The sequence below is a fragment of the Camelina sativa genome, chromosome 11 (genome assembly GCF_030686135.1).
Source record: "Camelina sativa cultivar CO46 ecotype springtype chromosome 11, ASM3068613v1".
NCBI classification, from domain to species: Eukaryota; Viridiplantae; Streptophyta; class Magnoliopsida; order Brassicales; family Brassicaceae; genus Camelina; species Camelina sativa.
Genome location: NC_141890.1, coordinates 37289277 through 37312433, shown reverse-complemented (window position 1 = coordinate 37312433; position 23157 = coordinate 37289277). Strand labels below are relative to the sequence as shown.

Genomic DNA, 23157 nt, shown 5'->3' with positions numbered 1-23157 from the left:
GAGATGATTAGTTCTCATGGAGAGATGATTAGTTCTCCTAGGGAGATGATTAGTTCTCCTGGTGCACCGCGGGCTTGACGGGTTGCGACCCAGAGAGCGGCAGAGGAGATGATTAGTTCTCCTAGGGGATGATTAGTTCTCCGGAGGGGATGAGTATTTCCCCTGGTACCGAGATCTCAAGGTTGACGATCCAAGAGTAAGACGGTATGGCTCGAGGACGACGGTCTGAGAGTGCAAGCAGTGCAGGTCGAAGGTTGCGACCTGAGAATGTATGCATGATTTAAAACAAAATTACAAAATTCTCCATTTAAACAAAATATTTTTACTTGTATTAAATTTCTCATTATAATATCAAAAACAATAATTGAAAAGAAAAATTTAAACGCTCATAGTGTATTTACTTACCAAGAAAATAAACTCTTTCTCATTAATTATTTTAGTTTTGTAATATGTTATGATAGTTATGTTGGGTTTACAATTACATATAAATAACTTATGTAGCTTTGTGTCTATAATATCAAATACAAAACACACTTCATTACATTCTTTTATATTAGAAATAATAGTCGGTAAATTTCACGTATAAGCACATATGGCTAAATTTACCTCTCAGATTGCTATGCTATTCATTGTTGTAGCCTTGGTTTGCGCCTTTGTTCCTGTATTTTCAGTCGACGAATCTGAGGAAAAATCGTTATGGGATACTTGTCTTGTTAAAATCTCTCCTCACTGTGCCTTGAATATAATCGCCGTTGTTTTTGGAAATGCAACCATCAATGATTCTTGCTGCCACGATCTTTTTCAAGAAGAAAAAGTGTGTCACAATACTCTTATTAAATATATTGCTGACAGACCAGCCCTAATTGCCCGTGAAACATTATACTTGAAAAAGAGGGACGACATGTGGAATCATTGCGTTGCAATCTCGAAAACTGCTTAAATTATTTTGATTAAAAACTTTTTAGTTTTGTTGTAACTTTTGTTTTTATCCAAAATATCCGTTTCAATACTTTTACAAAAAAATAAAGCAAAGTAAATCTCTTTGATGATAAATAACACAACTTTGTATTTCTAACAAAAAAAAAATTATCCCATATGATTTTTAATCCAAAATTCAAATATTAATAGGACATATATTTTTGTTTACTGAATTCAATTTTTAATATATATATATAAATATATTAAATTACAACAGCTGTATAATCCTACCAAGTTTCCTACTTTTTTATCTAAATAATAACATATTATTTGGGTCAATTTCCAGAGACAGGTAAATATAAAATTTTTATCTTTATGCATAAGCTCCAATTCCTCAAATAAAAATATTATAAAAATAAAAAATATTTATTAGAAAAGCGTAAAAAAAAATATTTTAAATTCTTAACAAAAACAGGAACTTAAAGAGGTTTGGAACATTCGAATAAACTGTATATTGAATCATGTAAGAACGGTATTTGTATATTAGTATTTTAACCATATATTAGTTGGGCTAAAATTTGATTAGAGTCCTTAACCACAAGTGGATTATGTTGAGAATGAAAATAATGTCCACATAACCATTAACCTCACTCTAATTTAATTTGTTTCTCTTTATGGCATGATTTTATTCTATATATCTATGTTTATTAATTTCTTGATTTGGTTTACAAATTTTGTTTCTATTTTCTTTAATAAGGGATCCTTTAAACATTTTTTTACATCTGTTTTAAGGAAATATTTTCTCTAGTTTACAAAAAATCCTTCTTTGTAATTATTAGTTATCGACCTACAATATAATCATTTTTTACAAACTTATCAATAAAGTTTCAACATTTTTATTGATGTTAGAAAAAAATAATGGTGCACATTTTATATATACAGCTTTAGTAAATCTCAGATTATTTTTTTGAAAATTTTTATATTGAAATATTGTAATAGAAACATACTAGTTGCATTTCTTTGTCATTTAGATAAGAACTTTATTAGTTTGACTTACAGTTTTTATACATTAAAATTAAAATATATTTATATGTCAAACTACTAAAAATAGTTTAATATATTTAAAACGCTATATATTTCAGTTAGTATATAACCTCATATACAAAAAGTTGGTTTAGAAGGTTGCATGATTTAAAACAAAATTACAAAATTCTCCATTTAAACTTTTTTACTTGTATTAAATTTCTCATTATATTTTCAAAAACAATAACTGAAAAGAAAAATTTAAACGCTCATAGTGTATTTATTTACCAAGAAAATAAACTATTTCTCATTAATTATTTTAGTTTTGTAATATGTTATGTTGGGTTTACAATTACATATAAATAGCTTATGTAGCTTTGTGTCTATAATATCAAATACAAAACACACCTCATTACATTCTTTTATATAAGAAATAATAGTCGGTAAATTTCACGTATAAGCACATATGGCTAAATTTACCTCTCAGATTGCTATGCTATTCATTGTTGTAGCCTTGGTTTGCGCCTTTGTTCCTGTATTTTCAGTCGACGAATCTGAAGCAAAATCGTTATGGGATACTTGTCTTGTTAAAATCTCTCCTCACTGTGCCTTGAATATAATCGCCGTTGTTTTTGGAAATGCAACCATCAATGATTCTTGCTGCCACGATCTTGTTCAAGAAGGAAAAGTGTGTCACAATACTCTCATTAAATATATTGCTGACAGACCAGCCCTAATTGCCCGTGAAACACTATACTTGAAGAAGAGGGACGACATGTGGAATCATTGCGTTGCAATCTCGAAAACTGCTTAAATTATTTTGATTAAAACCTTTGTAGTTTTGTTGTAACTTTTGTTTTTATCCAAAATATCCGTTTCAATACTTTTACAAAAAAATAAAGCAAAGTAAATCTCTTTGATGATAAATAACACAACTTTGTATTTCTAACAAAAAAAAAATTATCTCATATGATTTTTAATCCAAAATTCAAATATTAATAGGACATATATTTTTGTTTACTGAATTCAATTTTTAATATATATATATATATATAAATATATTAAATTTACAACAGCTGTATAATCCTACCAAGTTTCCTACTTTTTTATCTAAATAATAACATATTTTTTGGGTCAATTTCCAGAGACAGGTAAATATAAATTTTTTATCTTTATGCATAAGCTCCAATTCCTCAAATAAAAATATTATAAAAATAACAAATATTTATTAGAAAAGCGTAAAAAAAAATTATTTTAAATTCTAAACAAAAACAGGAACTTAAAGATGTTTGGAACATTCGAATAAACTGTATACTGAATCATGTAAGAACGGTATTTGTATATTATTATTTTAACCATATATTAGTTGGGCTAAAATTTGATTAGAGTCCTTAACCACAAGTGGATTACGTTGACAATGAAAATAAAGTCCACATAACCATTAACCTCACTCTAATTTAATTTGTTTCTCTTTATGGCATGATTTTATTCTATATATCTATGTTTATTAATTTCTTGATTTGGTTTACAAATTTTGTTTCTATTTTCTTTAATAAGGGATCCTTTAAACATTTTTTTACATCTGTTTTAAGGAAATATTTTCTCTAGTTTACAAAAAATTCTTCTTTGTAATTATTAGTTATCGACCTACAATATAATCATTTTTTACAAACTTATCAATAAAGTTTCAACATTTTTATTGATGTTAGAAAAAAATAATGGTGCACATTTTATATATACAGCTTTAGTAAATCTCAGATTATTTTTTTGAAAATTTTTATATTGAAATATTGTAATAGAAACATACTAGTTGCATTTCTTTGTCATTTAGATAAGAACTTTATTAGTTTGACTTACAGTTTTTATACATTAAAATTAAAATATATTTATATGTCAAACTACTAAAAATAGTTTAATATATTTAAAACGCTATATATTTCAGTTAGTATATAACCTCATATACAAAAAGTTGGTTTAGAAGGTTGCATGATTTAAAAAAAAATTACAAAATTCTCCATTTAAACATTTTTACTTTTATTAAATTTCTCATTATATTTTCAAAAACAATAATTGAAAAGAAAAATTTAAACGCTCATAGTGTATTTATTTACCAAGAAAATAAACTCTTTCTCATTAATTATTTTAGATTTGTAATATGTTATGTTGGGTTTACAATTACATATAAATAGCTTATGTAGCTTTGTGTCTATAATATCAAATACAAAACACACTTCATTACATTCTTTTATATAAGAAATAATAGTCGGTAAATTTCACGTATAAGCACATATGGCTAAATTTACCTCTCAGATTGCTATGCTATTCATTGTTGTAGCCTTGGTTTGCGCCTTTGTTCCTGTATTTTCAGTCGACGAATCTGAAGCAAAATCGTTATGGGATACTTGTCTTGTTAAAGTCTCTCCTCACTGTGCCTTGAATATAATCGCCGTTGTTTTTCGAAATGCAACCATCAATGATTCTTGCTGCCACGATCTTGTTCAAGAAGGAAAAGTGTGTCACAATACTCTCATTAAATATATTGCTGACAGACCAGCCCTAATTGCCCGTGAAACACTATACTTGAAGAAGAGGGACGACATGTGGAATCATTGCGTTGCAATCTTGAAAACTGCTTAAATTATTTTGATTAAAACCTTTGTAGTTTTGTTGTAACTTTTGTTTTTATCCAAAATATCCGTTTCAATACTTTTACAAAAAAATAAAGCAAAGTAAATCTCTTTGATGATAAATAACACAACTTTGTATTTCTAACAAAAAAAAATTATCTCATATGATTTTTAATCCAAAATTCAAATATTAATAGGACATATATTTTTGTTTACTGAATTCAATTTTTAATATATATATATATATATAAATATATTAAATTTACAACAGCTGTATAATCCTACCAAGTTTCCTACTTTTTTATCTAAATAATAACATATTTTTTGGGTCAATTTCCAGAGACAGGTAAATATAAATTTTTTATCTTTATGCATAAGCTCCAATTCCTCAAATAAAAATATTATAAAAATAACAAATATTTATTAGAAAAGCGTAAAAAAAAATTATTTTAAATTCTAAACAAAAACAGGAACTTAAAGATGTTTGGAACATTCGAATAAACTGTATACTGAATCATGTAAGAACGGTATTTGTATATTATTATTTTAACCATATATTAGTTGGGCTAAAATTTGATTAGAGTCCTTAACCACAAGTGGATTACGTTGACAATGAAAATAAAGTCCACATAACCATTAACCTCACTCTAATTTAATTTGTTTCTCTTTATGGCATGATTTTATTCTATATATCTATGTTTATTAATTTCTTAATTTGGTTTACATACTTTGTTTCTATTTTCTTTAATAAGGGATCCTTTAAACATTTTTTTACATCTATTTTAAGGAAATATTTTCTCTAGGTTACAAAAAATTCTTCTTTGTAATTATTAGTTATCGACCTACAATATATTCATTTTTTACAAACTTATCAATAAAGTTTCAACATTTTTATTGATGTTAGAAAAAAATAATGTTGCACATCTTATATATACAGCTTTAGTAAATCTCAGATTATTTTATTGAAAATTTTTATATTGAAATATTGTAATAGAAACATACTAGTTGCATTTCTTTGTCATTTAGATAAGAACTTTATTAGTTTGACTTACAGTTTTTATACATTAAAATTAAAATATATTTATATGTCAAACTACTAAAAATAGTTTAATATATTTAAAACGCTATATATTTCAGTTAGTATATAACCTCATATCCAAAAGTTGGCTTAGAAGTTTGCATGATTTAAAACAAAATTACAAAATTCTCCATTTAAACATTTTTACTTGTATTAAATTTCTCATTATATTTTCAAAAACAATAATTGAAAAGAAAAATTTAAACGCTCATAGTGTATTTACTTACCAAGAAAATAAACTCTTTCTCATTAATTATTTTAGTTTTGTAATATGTTATGTTGGGTTTACAATTACATATAAATAGCTTATGTAGCTTTGTGTCTATAATATCAAATACAAAACACACTTCATTACATTCTTTTATATAAGAATAATAGTCGGTAAATTTCACGTATAAGCACATATGGCTAAATTTACCTCTCAGATTGCTATGCTATTCATTGTTGTAGCCTTGGTTTGCGCCTTTGTTCCTGTATTTTCAGTCGACGAATCTGAAGCAAAATCGTTATGGGATACTTGTCTTGTTAAAATCTCTCCTCACTGTGCCTTGAATATAATCGCCGTTGTTTTTGGAAATGCAACCATCAATGATTCTTGCTGCCACGATCTTGTTCAAGAAGGAAAAGTGTGTCACAATACTCTCATTAAATATATTGCTGACAGACCAGCCCTAATTGCCCGTGAAACACTATACTTGAAGAAGAGGGACGACATGTGGAATCATTGCGTTGCAATCTCGAAAACTGCTTAAATTATTTTGATTAAAACCTTTGTAGTTTTGTTGTAACTTTTGTTTTTATCCAAAATATCCGTTTCAATACTTTTACAAAAAAATAAAGCAAAGTAAATCTCTTTGATGATAAATAACACAACTTTGTATTTCTAACAAAAAAAAAATTATCTCATATGATTTTTAATCCAAAATTCAAATATTAATAGGACATATATTTTTGTTTACTGAATTCAATTTTTAATATATATATATATATATATATATATAAATATATTAAATTTACAACAGCTGTATAATCCTACCAAGTTTCCTACTTTTTTATCTAAATAATAACATATTTTTTGGGTCAATTTCCAGAGACAGGTAAATATAAATTTTTTATCTTTATGCATAAGCTCCAATTCCTCAAATAAAAATATTATAAAAATAACAAATATTTATTAGAAAAGCGTAAAAAAAATTTTTTTTTTAAATTCTAAACAAAAACAGGAACTTAAAGATGTTTGGAACATTCGAATAAACTGTATACTGAATCATGTAAGAACGGTATTTGTATATTATTATTTTAACCATATATTAGTTGGGCTAAAATTTGATTAGAGTCATTAACCACAAGTGGATTACGTTGACAATGAAAATAAAGTCCACATAACCATTAACCTCACTCTAATTTAATTTGTTTTCTCTTTATGGCATGATTTTATTCTATATATCTATGTTTATTAATTTCTTGATTTGGTTTACAAATTTTGTTTCTATTTTCTTTAATAAGGGATCCTTTAAACATTTTTTTACATCTGTTTTAAGGAAATATTTTCTCTAGTTTACAAAAAATCCTTCTTTGTAATTATTAGTTATCGACCTACAATATAATCATTTTTTACAAACTTATCAATAAAGTTTCAACATTTTTATTGATGTTAGAAAAAAATAATGGTGCACATTTTATATATACAGCTTTAGTAAATCTCAGATTATTTTTTTGAAAATTTTTATATTGAAATATTGTAATAGAAACATACTAGTTGCATTTCTTTGTCATTTAGATAAGAACTTTATTAGTTTGACTTACAGTTTTTATACATTAAAATTAAAATATATTTATATGTCAAACTACTAAAAATAGTTTAATATATTTAAAACGCTATATATTTCAGTTAGTATATAACCTCATATCCAAAAGTTGGCTTAGAAGTTTGCATGATTTAAAACAAAATTACAAAATTCTCCATTTAAACATTTTTACTTGTATTAAATTTCTCATTATATTTTCAAAAACAATAATTGAAAAGAAAAATTTAAACGCTCATAGTGTATTTACTTACCAAGAAAATAAACTCTTTCTCATTAATTATTTTAGTTTTGTAATATGTTATGATAGTTATGTTGGGTTTACAATTACATATAAATAGCTTATGTAGCTTTGTGTCTATAATATCAAATACAAAACACACTTCATTACATTCTTTTATATAAGAAATAATAGTCGGTAAATTTCACGTATAAGCACATATGGCTAAATTTACCTCTCAGATTGCTATGCTATTCATTGTTGTAGCCTTGGTTTGCGCCTTTGTTCCTGTATTTTCAGTCGACGAATCTGAGGCAAAATCGTTATGGGATACTTGTCTTGTTAAAATCTCTCCTCACTGTGCCTTGAATATAATCGCCGTTGTTTTTCGAAATGCAACCATCAATGATTCTTGCTGCCACGATCTTGTTCAAGAAGGAAAAGTGTGTCACAATACTCTCATTAAATATATTGCTGACAGACCAGCCCTAATTGCCCGTGAAACACTATACTTGAAGAAGAGGGACGACATGTGGAATCATTGCGTTGCAATCTCGAAAACTGCTTAAATTATTTTGATTAAAAACTTTATAGTTTTGTTGTAACTTTTGTTTTTACCCAAAATATCCGTTTCAATACTTTTACAAAAAAATAAAGCAAAGTAAATCTCTTTGATGATAAATAACACAACTTTGTATTTCCAAAAAAAAAAAAAATCATCTCATATGATTTTTAATCCAAAATTCAAACATTAATAGGACATATATTTTTGTTTACTGAATTCAATTTTTAATATATATATATATATTAAATTTACAACAGCTGTATAATCCTACCAAGTTTCCTACTTTTTTATCTAAATAATAACATATTATTTGGGTCAATTTCCAGAGACAGGTAAATATAAATTTTTTATCATTATGTATAAGCTCCAATTCCTCAAATAAAAATATTATAAAAATAACAAATATTTATTAGAAAATCGTAAAAAAATATATTTTAAATTCTAAACAAAAACAGGAACTTAAAGAGGTTTGGAACATTCGAATAAACTGTATATTGAATCATGTAAGAACGGTATTTGTATACTAGTATTTTAACCATATATTAGTTGGGCAAAAATTTGATTAGAGTCCTTACCCACAAGTGGATTACATTGACAATGAAAATAAAGTCCACATAACCATTAACCTCACTCTAATTTAATTTGTTTCTCTTTATGGCATGATTTTATTCTATATATCTATGTTTATTAATTTCTTAATTTGTGAAACTAGTATCTTTCTTGTGTGTGTGTGAAATGGAATGTGAATGAATGATATGATGATGAACAATGGTGAAAGCAAGGTGTTTCAATTCCCCTTATGCAATTGTAGTATAAGAGGTATCAATCCTAAATGAGTGAATGCAAGCAATCAGGGTGTGCAATACTTGTCTAAGTTAAGCCAATTATAGAGGGTGTTTGTCACTAACAACCTATTGCAGAATGTAATAGCTGAATGGACAAGATACTAAATGTAATGGAACAGAATGATTATGGCAGTAATGAAACTAGAACAGATATCAAACTACAGTAATGCAGGTAATGAACTAATGCAAGGAAAGTAATGAACAGGAAACTAAATGAATGCAACAGAAATGCAACTAGAATGAAACAAGAAACAAGACAGGACAGACACAAATCATAAACAAGAGTTCTGGGAATGAACTCGAGCAATCACTCGATCGAGTGTAGATCGAGTGCAGGGTCGAGCTGGACAAAAACGTAAAACAGAGCAATGCAGACAAAACAGAGCAAGACAAAAGTAAATCAAACAACGATCAAACAACATGATTTATACTAAGAAATCAATAGACAAGGAAGGTCTTAGGGATGGATTCATGGGCTGAACTTAGATTGTAGTTATCTAACTTGATCAACAAACCTCAATCAACATGAGCTAATCTCTAGACATTAATCTCTAAGAACATGTTAATCCACTCTCATGGCAAAAACAATCAAGCTCATATATTTCTAGACTTGTTCTCACAAAGTAAAGAATCTATACAAGGAAGCATTAAGCAATATGTCAAGAATCAAACAAGACTTCTAATCTCTTAGCAAGCCTGATGATAATCTCTAGATCTAGCCTTATCTATGCACCTTAGACATTGGTGTGATGCTAAGAAGCTTGAGATCAAACCCTACCCTCTCAGTTATAGGATTAGCATTAAGAACATCTAGCCTAGAAGAGATTTACAACAATCAAGCTTGACCAAATCAAATAACCACAACATCCATCCAGCCTAAACCATCCCTAAGAGCTAAGGAAACTACTCACAATCACACATGATGAACAGTAAAGTCATAAACCCAGAAAAACACGAAACTTGCATGATTATAAAGATAAAACAAAGATCTACAATATTGGAGAAGGAATCAAACTCGAATTCTTGATACTTTGAAAGTTATGAAACAAACAAGTATGAAGAATCTTGTGTTTTCTCGTTCAAAAGAGGTACAAGATCTAAGAAAATAAAAGTGCAAAAAGCATAAATCCCAAAAAGGGAAAATACTAGGTTTGAGAATATCTCAAAAAACTCTCTTCTTTTGTGGCTGCAGGGTACAAGGTCCTTAAATAGGAAAAAGGAGGGGAAGCCCTAAAAATGCTAAAAGACAAATTAGCCAGGCGGCTCGGCCAACTCGACCCGATGCTCGGTCGAGTGACCGGTCGAGTTGAGTTTTCTTGTGCTCCTTCCACTCGGTCGAGTCACTCTCAGCACACGGTCGAGTGTCTGGTCGAGTGGGCAGTCGAGTTGGACTCCGGACCTTGGTTCTCCAGCCTTAACTCCTTTGCTTTCTCCTCATGATTGCTTCACTTCTCCTCAGCATTGCTTCCATGCTCCTTAGGCTCCAAAATCACCTATTTATGCAAGAAAATATGCAAATGCAATGCAACTACACTATAATGCAAGAACAATCCTAAAACTATGCAATAATGGTCAAAAAGGATAGCAAATGATGCAAAAGATGTGAATATATTAAGGGAAAACAGGGTAAAATATGTGAACATCAACACCCCCAAACTTAGTCTTTGCTTGCCCTCAAGCAAATAAACAAGACATAAGAAGGTACATGAGGGTTGAAAGTGGGATCTCAACTCCTAAAGCTTGCAAATAAACCAGCTAGAATCAATGTCCAAGTTACTAGTACTATGATGCAAGTTGAATGAGCTGTACTTAAAGACTTTAGACAAACCTATCACAACCTTTACTGATTTGAGCCTTAGATGTCCACATGCATTCAAATCAAACATTTCCTTTAACATTAATTTAATCAAGAACATGGATCAATCTTATGCAATGTTTTAAACTCATTTGGCTTGGAAATAAAGGTTTAGAGATAATGATGGTCTCTGTTTAGAGTGGGGCTTATCAATATCAAGGTTCTCTCATAAAAAATGGATTGAGCTTTAGAAGAATGCTAAAGGTAAGAACACTTAGACACATACAAGAACAAAATCTTGTCTACCCAAAAGTAACCCAAGTGTTTGATCCTATCATTCTAAGCCCAAATGATCCTAGTTCTACCCTTTATCTTCTTCTCTTCTCAAATACCCTTTTCTCTTTTGTTTTCAAGCCTTAGGAGAGGTTTCTTATTTGATCTTTCTAGTGGAATGGGAGATTCTTACTTATTTGCTATGGTTCTCTTTTCTTCTTATTCTTAAGACATAAAAGCATTTTGCTATACTCTTCTTTTTCTTTCTTTCTTATTTTTTTTTTGAATGAAACCATCTTTAAACAATGTCATACTTCCCATTCTTTCACTAGACTTTGATTTTACTTAAACACATTCCCCTCCTAAAGACTCTAACCTTTTCTTTCTATTTTCCTCTTTTCTTTTCTTTCTTTTTCAAACAACCAAATCCCAAACCCAACAATGAAATCACCTAGTCCTATCTAGTTTGGAAAATGCAAACTAGAACTACACAAGGCATTATTCTTGTCAGTTCAAACCTAACACTTTCTACCAAGCTCAATCCCAAAATAGGCCTTACACACTCAAGAATAAACATGGCTTGAAAGAAGGGTTGGTTAAGGGTATTGGAAACTGATTTTAATGATTCAATCAGCTACTTGGATCAACAAGAGTGGTAAAAAGGAGAAAGATGATCCAAATATGTATATGGTATCCATGAGTTTAAAGCAATGCACAAACTGATAATTACAAGTCAATATTAGATTCATATAAATAGGAAATGGCATCAAATCACAACATGCTTCAATTTAGACCAAATGCAATGCAGGAATTCAAGGCTTGGTTCAATCTTATGCTTCTAACTACTCAACTAGCATCAAAGTACTATTAACTTGGGCATTGATCCTTGTTTAGTGAATTAAACAAGCTAATCAAGGCAAAACTCATCATAGATCCCTAATGCAAATAATTAACAGTCCTACATGAAACATGCTAAACAAGATGCTATTATGAAATGCAAACTACATGAACACTCTTTTTTTATAAAGATTTTTGCAAAAATTTTCAAATTTTTAGGGGTTTTCTATGCCTTAGATGCTATGCAAATACTAACATGATGATGCTAAAAATTTGAAATAAGAAAACAAAACACAACATCAAATGCTATCTCAAACCCTCCCCCAAACTTAAATCACACAGTCCTCTGTGTGAAAGAAATTTGTAAGAGGATTCAAGACAGAAAACAAAACACAACATCAAATGCTATGATATTTACAAGTGAAGGTGATAGTGGTACCTCAAGGATTGGAGAAGAAGATGTCCACATCCTCATTCATGCTGTCAAATGTGTAGTTGGGGTCTGGTTGGTGACTTGGAGAAGGTGATTGGGGCAGCTCGATGATGGCAACCGACTGGGACTCGGTCGAGTACGTGCTCGAGTGGGGGGGGGGGTCGAGCTGTACTGCGAGTGCCAAAACTTTGACCTTGCTGCTGGTAGAACTGGTGCAAGAGTGCTGGATCTATGAAGTACTGGGATGGGAAGGGAGGGTAACCTGGATAGTTTGGATAAGCAGCTGGAGCTGGGAAGCCATAAGGTGTTCTGGGCTGGAACTCGGCCGAGTGCATTTGGGGTGCTCGGTCGAGTGGGTGCTCGAGTGACCCGGTCGAGTGCCTTGAAAATTGTTGTTCTCAGCTACTTGAACTCCTCTTCCTCTTAATTGACTCGTACATGGAGGCTCTAGCTGGTTCCACAGGGTTTTCAACTCTTGAAAGGGCTCTAGTTGAGCTACTCCTCCTCAAAGGGCTAGATGGTGTTGGTGAAGAATTTCCACTTTTCAACTCAGAAATCTCCTTCTTTAGGCTCTTGATGGACTTAGCCATATTGCCCACCTTCTTCTTTAGCTTATAAAACTTCTTCCCATGCCACTTGTTCCACCTTTGTAGGAGTGTCAACCTCTTGCTAGTCTCCCTCACTCCTCTACTATCTCTTGGGTTGGGCTCATAATCCTCAAAGTAAAACTGCTCCTCCCCATCAGCCATTTGCACATCTCCGGCTTCATCAACTCTAAATTGAACTATCCCATCAAACAAGAACTCATCAGCTGGCCAAAAGTCAATGTTTGCTCCTTCTTGAATGGTGGTGAGCTCTTGGTTAGGTAAGATCAACTGTTTTTTCCCAAATGTTGGAAGCTCCAAGTTGAAAATGTGATTTCCTTGATGCATTTCCTTGGCCAATATGAGAGTAGAGGTGAGGTAGCTTGAGTCAATCCATCTTGGCAAAACCTTCTCTCCTCTAAGTGGGACCTTGGCAGCTTGTAGTATTGGAGTGATGATGCCTCCAATGGCTAAGGCTCCTCCTGACCCTTTGTTTTGTAGCTTGCCTACCCAACTTCTCAAATATATCATGTGGTCAATGAGCACCATTGCAAGGTCAGTCTCCACAGTGGTCCCAAGAATGATGGTTCCACCTCTTCCCTTAAGGATGATTCCATTGAGAGCCATATCAATCATCTTGAGCTCACCCTCATTGAGATTTCCAGTTTCTTTCCTAGCAAAGAAGGTGTTTGCTAAGGTCTTGTGGAAGTACCTTAGGACTGGGGTTCTTATCTTTGAACTCTTGGTCTTGGAGGATGAGTAAGTGATGTTGTCTCCAATGGTTTCCCAAACAGCAAAAAGCTCTTCTCTTGGTATCATTAAGCTCCTATTACTCCCAACTTCAAAGCCAAAGATATTGGCTATCTTCTTCATTGGAAGCTCATACTTCTTCCCCTTGATAGTAAAGGCAATATGACCAGCTCCCAACTCATCATCCTTCCTTGCATGTGTGTGCAGCTTGACTGTGGCTAGAAACTCACAACTTTCTTCCTTGTAACCCTCCATGCAAAGCCCCATGAACTTGGTTAAGTTGCTCTTTTCAAAAAGATACTCCACATCTCCATCAATGGCTAGCTTCTCCATGGTTTCCTTGTGTGGATATCTAGTCCCCAGGAACTCCATTCTCATGAAGGCTTCATAAAGTTGCCTCTTTGTCAAACCACAAGATTCTGCTTCTCCATCATCCTCTCCCTCTTCTTCTTCATCTTCTTCTTCACTCTCACTCTCAACCTCCTCTTGTTCAATCTCAACTGCTGGCCTCTTCCCTTTGGTCTTTTTTCTCCTCATGAATTCCATAAGAGTTGGCTCTCTTTGTTATTCACTTTCAGTCCTCTCAGGATCTTCCTCAGCTGACTAGTTCCTTGAACTCGGCATCTGACTCGACCTACCACTCGGACAACCACTCGGTCGAGCGCTTGCTCGAGTGGGTTGTCGAGTGGTTCTTCCAGTTTCTCCTCTTGATTCAAGACTAGCATCACGACGATCCATGTAGCTTTCAGCCGCTTGTTGAGACTTCCTAGTAATCCTTGAAGACATTTTCGAATAGAACTGAGAGGAATAGACTCAAAGCTTAAAGTTAATAGGTTAGTGACCCAAAAACTAAAAGAGCTAAGCTTGAGCAAAAAGATGAACTTTGAGAGAGATTTTAAACTTGAATTTAATTGTTTTGAGCAAAGGAGAGAGTGTGAGAGATACATGATCGAATCAAGCTCTTTTTAAAGAAGCTAAGGGGACAAGGAGACAAGAGTGGAGCGTCCATACCATTCAAAATTTGAAATGGGAATCTTTGACCTGCTTTTTGCTGCCACTCGACCCCACACTCGACCAGCACGTGGTCGAGCTCTTTGACCAAAGTTTGAAAATTCAAATTTTTCTTCTTTTTCTTCCCTCCACTCGATCATTCTAGAGAAATGGGAATCGAGTGGGCCTTAGTTCTTTGCCAACTCGGTCGAGTACCTCTCGTGGGCTGGTCGAGTGGGCCTGCGAGTCTACTTCCCCAAGTCCAAATCTCTCCATACCCATCTACACTTTCATTGAAAGGCCTGTCCAACACAAACATAAAAGAAAACACATCAAAACTACAAGGAAAATAAAGCTTATTTACAAAGGATGGCTTAGGGACTTCCTCCCTAGTGAGCTTGTTTAGAGTCACTAAGCTTGACTTTGGTTGCCTTCTTAGGCTTTGTTTAGATACCAAGGAGGTGATGAAATCCTCCCTAGCACTTCTTGATCACTGTGAGTCTGATCCTTGATCACCTCACCCATAACACACAAACCATATTTCTTCTTGATTTTGAGCTTTGGTCTTGCTTTCCTCAAAGACCTATTGTTTAGCTTGACTTGGAGATCCTTAACCATACCAGTCAACTCTTGAACTGACCTCTTAAGCTTTTCCACAGAATCTTCTTGAAGAGAGAGATTGTCCTTTGGAGTTGCCACTTCACTTAAACCTTCATGACCACCTTTTTCCTTGATAGTAAAAGGTTGATCATAAATGGTAGGAAGTTTGGTTGGTTTATAGATGTTAAACTTCATAGCTATACCCTCAGCAATGTTCAAGGTCACAAGACCTTCCTTAACATCAATAACAGCTCCAATTGTGGCTACGAATGACCTCCCAAGAATGATAGGATCTTCAGGTTCCTTGTCCATCTCCAATACCACAAAATCTGTATGAACCCTTACTCTTCCTATCTTGACTGAAATATTCTCCAACTTGCCAACCACATCTCTGTTTGAACCATCAGCTAGGCATATATGAAGGTTGGTGGACTTGAAGTCAGTGTGCCCAAGCTTTTGTGCTATAGAATAGGACATCACACTGATAGATGCTCCCAAGTCACATAAGCATTGGTTGTAGTGAAGATAGCTAAGTGTGCAAGGCAAATAGAATGGACGTGGATCCTTAAGCTTAATTGGGATGATAACTCCTCCAAGGTCTTCAAGATCCTTCTCATCTTGAGCTTGAGCCTTCTTCTTTGACAAATCAAGCAAAAAATCCTTATAGAGAGGATATGGATCATATTGTTCCAAGGCAGGTCCTCTCTCTCCTTCTTGGTAAGCAATGATAACCTCTTTTATGGCCATCACTTCCTTTTTCTCAATCACAACTTCTTCCTTCAAAGCTTGCACTTCCTCTTATTGCAAAGCCATCATTTCTTTTTTCTCAATGATCTCCCTTAGTTCATTAAGCTTCTGTGCCTTGAAACGCCCTGGGAATGGTAGTGGAGGCTTGTAAGCAGGAGGGATGTACTTAGCAGGCTTGACAGCTTCTGACTCTTCAGCTCGATCGACCACTCGAACACTCACTCGGTCGAGTGCTTGCTCGAGCACCTGGTCGAGTGCAATACCGGATTCAGTCTGCTTTGCACAAACTTCACTCTGAGCTTCAAGAAATGACCAATCCTCCCCAACTTGAACTTCACTGTCCTCAGTGACTTCTTCTTCAAATATATGAATGGCTTTGGCAGTAAACTCCCTTGGGTTTTGAACTGCTTTTCCAGGGAGTTGGTTGGGCTTAGGAGCTGAAGTAGAGGCAAGGTTGCTCTCCATAAACTTCACTCTAAAGTTCAAACCTTCAAACTTCATGTTCAGATCATTGTACTGGGATGTGAGCCTTTGGTTCAACTCAGCAAACTGTTTGGCTTCCTCAATCTTTCCATTGGTTTGCCCAATCAACAGCTGTTATATCATTGCTCTTAGGTCTTGTTCCTGGCCTTGGTTAGTCTGAAACCCTGGTTAGTCTGGACACAATTGGGGCTGGAACACCTGTTGTTGCTGCTTGGGTATATAGTTTTGTTGTTGTTGAGGTTGTTGAGGTTGTTGAGGGGGGTAGAATTGACCTTGTGGGTTAGCCACATTGTTACTCCTATAAGAGAGATTGTTATTCTTGAATCCTCCTTGGTTGTAACTTTTGAATCCTCCCTGGTTTTGCATGTAGCACAACTCAGGAAACTCCCTATCTCCTTCTTGGACTGGAGCTTCTTCTTCACCAATGAAGTGAATGGTTTTTGATTGGCTTAGGAGAATCTTGTCAAGCTTCACATTGACCATCTTTAAATCCTGCTTGTATTTGTCCTCTTGATCAGTGGAGGTGATCCTTATGGTTCTATCATAATCTTCATTATAATCACCATCTGATTGAGCAAGATTCTCTACCAACTCCCAGCCTTCTTCCATATTCTTGTTGATAAAGTTTCCATTGGAGGTTGTATCAAGTAGCATTCTAATCTTGGGTAGAACTCCTCTATACAAAGTGCTGAGCAAAGACTCATTGCTGAGGTGGGGACACTGAGTTTGGAATCCTTTAAATCTCTCCCATGCCTCACAAAAACTTTCATTATTTCTCTGTGCAAAACCTGAGATTTCATTCCTCAACCTAGCAGTCCTTGCATTAGAGAAGAACTTGGCCAGAAAAGCTTTCTTCACCAATGAAGTGAATGGTTTTTGATTGGCTTAGGAGAATCTTGTCAAGCTTCACATTGACCATCTTTAAATCCTGCTTGTATTTGTCCTCTTGATCAGTGGAGGTGATCCTTATGGTTCTATCATAATCTTCATTATAATTACCATCTGATTGAGCAAGATTCTCTACCAACTCCCAGCCTTCTTCCATATTCTTGTTGATAAAGTTTCCATTGGAGGTTGTATCAAGTAGCATTCTAATCTTGGGTAGAACTCCTCTGTACAAAGTGCTGAGCAAAGACTCATTGCTGAGGTGGGGACACTGAGTTTGGAATCCTTTAAATCTCTCCCATGCCTCACAAAAACTTTCATTATTTCTCTGTGCAAAACCTGAGATTTCATTCCTCAACCTAGCAATCCTTGCATTAGAGAAGAACTTGGCCAGAAAAGCTTTCTTGCATGCATCCCATGTGGTTATCGCTCCAGTAGGAAGAGTCTTCTGCCAGAGATGAGCTTTGTCTCCAAGGGAAAATGGGAATAGCCTTAACTTGAAGCCATCTTCACTCACTCCATTGATTTTTGTGAGTCCACATATCCTGTCAAACTCATCAAGGTGATCTAGAGGATCCTCCATTGGCAACCCATGAAATTTGTTCTCTTGTATCATGGAGATCAATCCACTCTTGATTTCATAATTATTATTGGCAACTGCAGGAGGCACAATACCAGCTCTTTGGTTGTGTGTGTTAGCTGCATCCCCAACACCAATGTTCCTTGCCCTTGGAGCTTGTTGATCTTGTTGCTCCATTAACACTTGTTGTTCTTGTTCCTGATTGATTCTTGTTCTCTGCTGTCTCAGGTCCCTTGGTGGTCGGTTGATGTGATCAAGGAGTCTCTGAAGATTGTGATGACCCTTGGATCTCTGAAAATATGTTATGATAATTATGTTGGGTTTACAATTACATATAAATAGCTTATGTAGCTTTGTGTCTATAATATCAAATACAAAACACACTTCATTACATTCTTTTATATAAGAAATAATAGTCGGTAAATTTCACGTATAAGCACATATGGCTAAATTTACCTCTCAGATTGCTATGCTATTCATTGTTCTAGCCTTGGTTTGCGCCTTTGTTCCTGTATTTTCAGTCGACGAATCTGAAGCAAAATCGTTATGGGATACTTGTCTTGTTAAAATCTCTCCTCACTGTGCCTTGAATATAATCGTAGTTGTTTTTGGAAATGCAACCATCAATGATTCTTGCTGCCACAATCTTGTTCAAGAAGGAAAAGTGTGTCACAATACTCTCATTAAATATATTGCTGACAGACCAGCCCTAATTGCCCGTGAAACACTATACTTGAAGAAGAGGGACGACATGTGGAATCATTGCGTTGCAATCTCAAAAACTGCTTAAATTATTTTGATTAAAAACTTTATAGTTTTGTTGTAACTTTTGTTTTTATCCAAAATATCCGTTTCAATACTTTTACAAAAAAATAAAGCGAAGTAAATCTCTTTGATGATAAAAAACACAACTTTGTATTTCTAACAAAAAAAAATCATCTCATATGATTTTTAATCCAAAATTCAAATATTAATAGGACATATATTTTTGTTTACTGAATTCAATTTTTAATATATATATATATATAGAAATATATTAAATTTACAACAGCTGTATAATCCTACCAAGTTTCCTACTTTTTTATCTAAATAATAACATATTATTTGGGTCAATTTCCAGAGACAGGTAAATAAAAAAATTTTATCTTAATGATAAGCTCCAATTCCTCAAATAAAATTATTATAAAAATTACAAATATTTATTAGAAAATCGTAAAAAAAAAATATTTTAAATTCTAAACAAAAACAGGAACTTAAAGAGGTTTGGAACATTAGAATAAACTGTATATCGAATCATGTAAGAACGGTATTTGTATAGTAGTATTTTAACCATATATTAGTTGGGCAAAAATTTGATTAGAGTCCTTACCCACAAGTGGATTACGTTGACAATGAAAATAAAGTCCACATAACCATTAACCTCACTCTAATTTAATTTGTTTCTCTTTATGGCATGATTTTATTCTATATATCTATGTTTATTAATTTCTTAATTTGTGAAACTAGTATCTTTCTTGTGTGTGTGTGAAATGGAATGTGAATGAATGATATGATGATGAACAATGGTGAAAGCAAGGTGTTTCAATTCCCCTTATGCAATTGTAGTATAAGAGGTATCAATCCTAAATGAGTGAATGCAAGCAATCAGGGTGTGCAATACTTGTCTAAGTTAAGCCAATTATAGAGGGTGTTTGTCACTAACAACCTATTGCAGAATGTAAAATGCAGAATGTAATAGCTGAATGGACAAGATACTAAATGTAATGGAACAGAATGATTATGGCAGTAATGAAACTAGAACAGATATCAAACTATAGTAATGCAGGTAATGAACTAATGCAAGGAAAGTAATGAACAGGAAACTAAATGAATGCAACAAAAATACAACTAGAATGAAACAAGAAACAAGACAGGACAGACACAAATCATAAACAAGAGTTCTGGGAATGAACTCGAGCAAGCACTCGATCGAGTGTAGATCGAGTGCAGGGTCGAGCGGGACAAAACGTAAAACAGAGCAATGCAAACAAAACAGAGCAAGACAAAAGTAAATCAAACAACGATCAAACAACAGGTTTTATACTAAGAAATCAATAGAAAAGGAAGGTCTTAGGGATGGATTCATGGGCTGAACTTAGATTGTGGTTATCTAACTTGATCAACAAACCTCAATCAACATGAGCTAATCTCTAGACATTAATCTCTAAGAACATGTTAATCCACTCTCATGGCAAAAACAATCAAGCTCATATATTTCTAGACTTGTTCTCACAAAGTAAAGAATCTATACAAGGAAGCATTAAGCAATATGTCAAGAATCAAACAAGACTTCTAATCTCTTAGCAAGCCTAATGATAATCTCTAGATCTAGCCTTATCTATGCACCTTAGACATTGGTGTGATGCTAAGAAGCTTGAGATCAAACCCTACCCTCTCAGTTATAGGATCAGCATTAAGAACATCTAGCCTAGAAGAGATCTACAACAATCAAGCTTGACCAAATCAAATAACCACAACATCCATCCAGCCTAAACCATCTCTAAGAGCTAAGGAAACTACTCACAATCACATATGATGAACAGCCAATTCATAAACCCAGAAAAACACGAAACTTGCATGATTAGAAAGATAAAACAAAGATCTACAATATTGGAGAAGGAATCAAACTCGAATTCTTGATACTTTGAAAGTTATGAAACAAACAAGTATGAAGAATCTTGTGTTTTCTCCTTCAAAAGAGGTACAAGATCTAAGAAAATAAAAGTGCAAAAAGCATAAATCCCAAAAGGGGTAAAATACTAGGTTTGAGAATATCTCAAAAAACTCTCTCCTTTTGTGGCTGCAGGGTACAAGGTCCTTAAATAGGAAAAAGGAGGGGAAGCCCTAAAAATGCTAAAAGACAAAATAGCCAGGCGGCTCGACCAACTCGACCCGGTGCTCGGTCGAGTTGGGTTTTCATGTGCTCCTTCCACTCGGTCGAGTCACTCTCAGCACACGGTCGAGTGTCTGGTCGAGTGGGCAGTCGAGTTGGACTCCGGACCTTGGTTCTCCAGACTTAACTCCTTTGCTTTCTCCTCATGATTGTTTCACTTCTCCTCATGATTGCTTCACTTCTCCTCAGCATTGCTTCCATGCTCCTTAGGCTCCAAAATCACCTGTTTATGCAAGAAAAGATGTAAATGCAATGCAACTACACTCTAATGCAATAACAATCCTAAAACTATGCAATAATGGTCAAAAAGGATAGCAAAGGATGCAAAAGATGTGAATATATTAAGGGAAAACAGGGTAAAATATGTGAACATCAATTTGGTTTACAAATTTTGTTTCTATTTTCTTTAATAAGGGATCCTTTAAACATTGTTTTACATCTATTTTAAGGAAATATTTTCTCTAGTTTACAAAAAATTCTTCTTTGTAATTATTAGTTATCGACCTATAATATATTCATTTTTTACAAACTTATCAATAAGGTTTCAACATTTTTATTGATGTTAGAAAAAAAGAATGGTGCACATTTTATATATACAGCTTTAGTAAATCTCAGATTAGTTTTTTGAAAATTTTTATATTGAAATGTTGTAATAGAAACATACTAGTTGCATTTCTTTGTCATTTAGATAAGAACTTTATTAGTTTGACTTAGAGTTTTTATACATTAAAATTAAAATATATTTATATGTCAAACTACTAAAAATAGTTTAATATATTTAAAACAGTTTAATATATTTAAAACGCTATATATTTCAGTTAGTATATAACCTCATATACAATAATTTGGCTTAGAAGTTTGCATGATTTAAAACAAAATTACAAAATTCTCCATTTAAACATTTTTACTTGTATTAAATTTCTCATTATAATTTCAAAAACAATAATTGAAAAGAGAAATTTAAACGCTCATAGTGTATTTATTTACCAAGAAAATAAACTCTTTCTTATTAATTATATATAATTACATATAAATAGCTTATGTAGCCTTGTGTCTATAATATCAAATACAAAACACACTTCATTACATTCTTTTATATAAGAAATAATACTCGGTAAATTTCACGTATAAGCACATTAGGCTAAATTTACCTCTCAAATTGCTATACTATTCCTTGTTGTAGCCTTGGTTTGCGCCTTTGTTCCTGTATTTTCAGTCGACGAATCTGAGGCAAGTGGCCGAAGGAAGTGTTGGCGGCGCAGAGAGATGAGAAGGCCATGGCGTACAGTGGATAAGACGAATTGTAGGTTATGGTGGTTTCTGATCTGGATAACGAATCTGGAGCTGAGTTATCCATGGCGAAATGTGTGCTCTGAATTCGATTCGATGATGGTGAGAGAAAGTTTGACTGTCAGTGTCGGTCAGATTTTTTTTTTTTGAAGAGACGGAGAACAAATTAATGGAGACGAGAGAGGCGATACAGGAGAAGAGTCAAAGATGTTATTTCTCCGTTGACCGCCACCTTTAAACCACTCCGGATGTCCTTGAAACCGGCATTTCACAAATAGATTCCCTCTTTGTATTGGGAAAAAAAATTAGGGTTATATTGCCATGTGTACAATATGTGTGCGTTCACACTTAGTGTTCACATATAGTTGTACCAAGTATATTAGTTGCACCAAACTTGCAAATAGTTGTGTTTTTGGGTTTTTTCATTTAATTAGTTTTACCAAACCTTAAAATTATTTTTTTAAGTTTTACAATTGATTAAACTTAATTAACCTATAATTACAAGTGTTTTATGCATTCATATGTTAAAAAATTTAGTTCTATAACTTTGTCATTCTAACTTGGTTATTATTTACAAAGTGACCATAAAAGTAAAAGGAAACACTTGTTTAGTGTAACGCCTCAACCGCGATCTCTTAGTGGGCCCCATGTCCAATCCCAGTCCATGGGCCCACCTTCTTTAATGGGCCTCACATCCTCTCACTAGGCCTTTGAGCTCATCTCTATCAGATAGCCGGTTTGCTACGTCTGGGAGATTTTTAAAGACTTGTTATCGTCCCTACAAATCACCACATGATCTTTCCATTTGCTTTGTCCTCAATCGCACAGTTCCAACAGTCACCTCCCGAAAGGTCACCCATCCTAAGACTACTCCAGCATAAGCACACTTAACTGTGA

General features: G+C 33.3%; 6 protein-coding genes and 2 pseudogenes across 6 annotated transcripts; all 8 read left to right on the top strand.

The window, feature by feature from the left end:
- Positions 1 to 539: 539 nt before the first annotated feature.
- On the top strand, positions 540 to 954 carry LOC147934932 (uncharacterized). The gene has a single exon (XM_087476286.1). The coding sequence runs from the start codon at positions 593 to 595 to the stop codon at positions 938 to 940; it is 348 nt and encodes a 115-aa protein (XP_087332412.1). The 5' UTR covers positions 540 to 592; the 3' UTR covers positions 941 to 954.
- A 1400-nt stretch (positions 955 to 2354) lies between these two features.
- Positions 2355 to 2868, top strand: LOC147934931 (uncharacterized). The gene has a single exon (XM_087475875.1). The coding sequence runs from the start codon at positions 2408 to 2410 to the stop codon at positions 2753 to 2755; it is 348 nt and encodes a 115-aa protein (XP_087332001.1). The 5' UTR covers positions 2355 to 2407; the 3' UTR covers positions 2756 to 2868.
- Positions 2869 to 4167: 1299 nt separating this feature from the next.
- Positions 4168 to 4578, top strand: LOC147934930 (uncharacterized). Its single transcript, XM_087475905.1, has one exon. It carries the CDS (start codon positions 4231 to 4233, stop codon positions 4576 to 4578), a length of 348 nt encoding a protein of 115 aa, XP_087332031.1. The 5' UTR covers positions 4168 to 4230.
- Positions 4579 to 5998: 1420 nt separating this feature from the next.
- LOC147934929 (uncharacterized) lies at positions 5999 to 6588 on the top strand. The gene has a single exon (XM_087475847.1). It carries the CDS (start codon positions 6051 to 6053, stop codon positions 6396 to 6398), a length of 348 nt encoding a protein of 115 aa, XP_087331973.1. The 5' UTR covers positions 5999 to 6050; the 3' UTR covers positions 6399 to 6588.
- A 1241-nt stretch (positions 6589 to 7829) lies between these two features.
- On the top strand, positions 7830 to 8348 carry LOC147934928 (uncharacterized). The gene has a single exon (XM_087475878.1). The coding sequence runs from the start codon at positions 7893 to 7895 to the stop codon at positions 8238 to 8240; it is 348 nt and encodes a 115-aa protein (XP_087332004.1). The 5' UTR covers positions 7830 to 7892; the 3' UTR covers positions 8241 to 8348.
- An 8934-nt stretch (positions 8349 to 17282) lies between these two features.
- LOC147934927 (small nucleolar RNA R71) lies at positions 17283 to 17383 on the top strand (annotated as a pseudogene).
- Positions 17384 to 17718: 335 nt separating this feature from the next.
- On the top strand, positions 17719 to 17819 carry LOC147934926 (small nucleolar RNA R71; annotated as a pseudogene).
- A 661-nt stretch (positions 17820 to 18480) lies between these two features.
- On the top strand, positions 18481 to 18828 carry LOC104725220 (uncharacterized). The gene has a single exon (XM_010443844.2). It carries the CDS (start codon positions 18481 to 18483, stop codon positions 18826 to 18828), a length of 348 nt encoding a protein of 115 aa, XP_010442146.2.
- The last annotated feature ends 4329 nt before the right edge of the window (positions 18829 to 23157 follow it).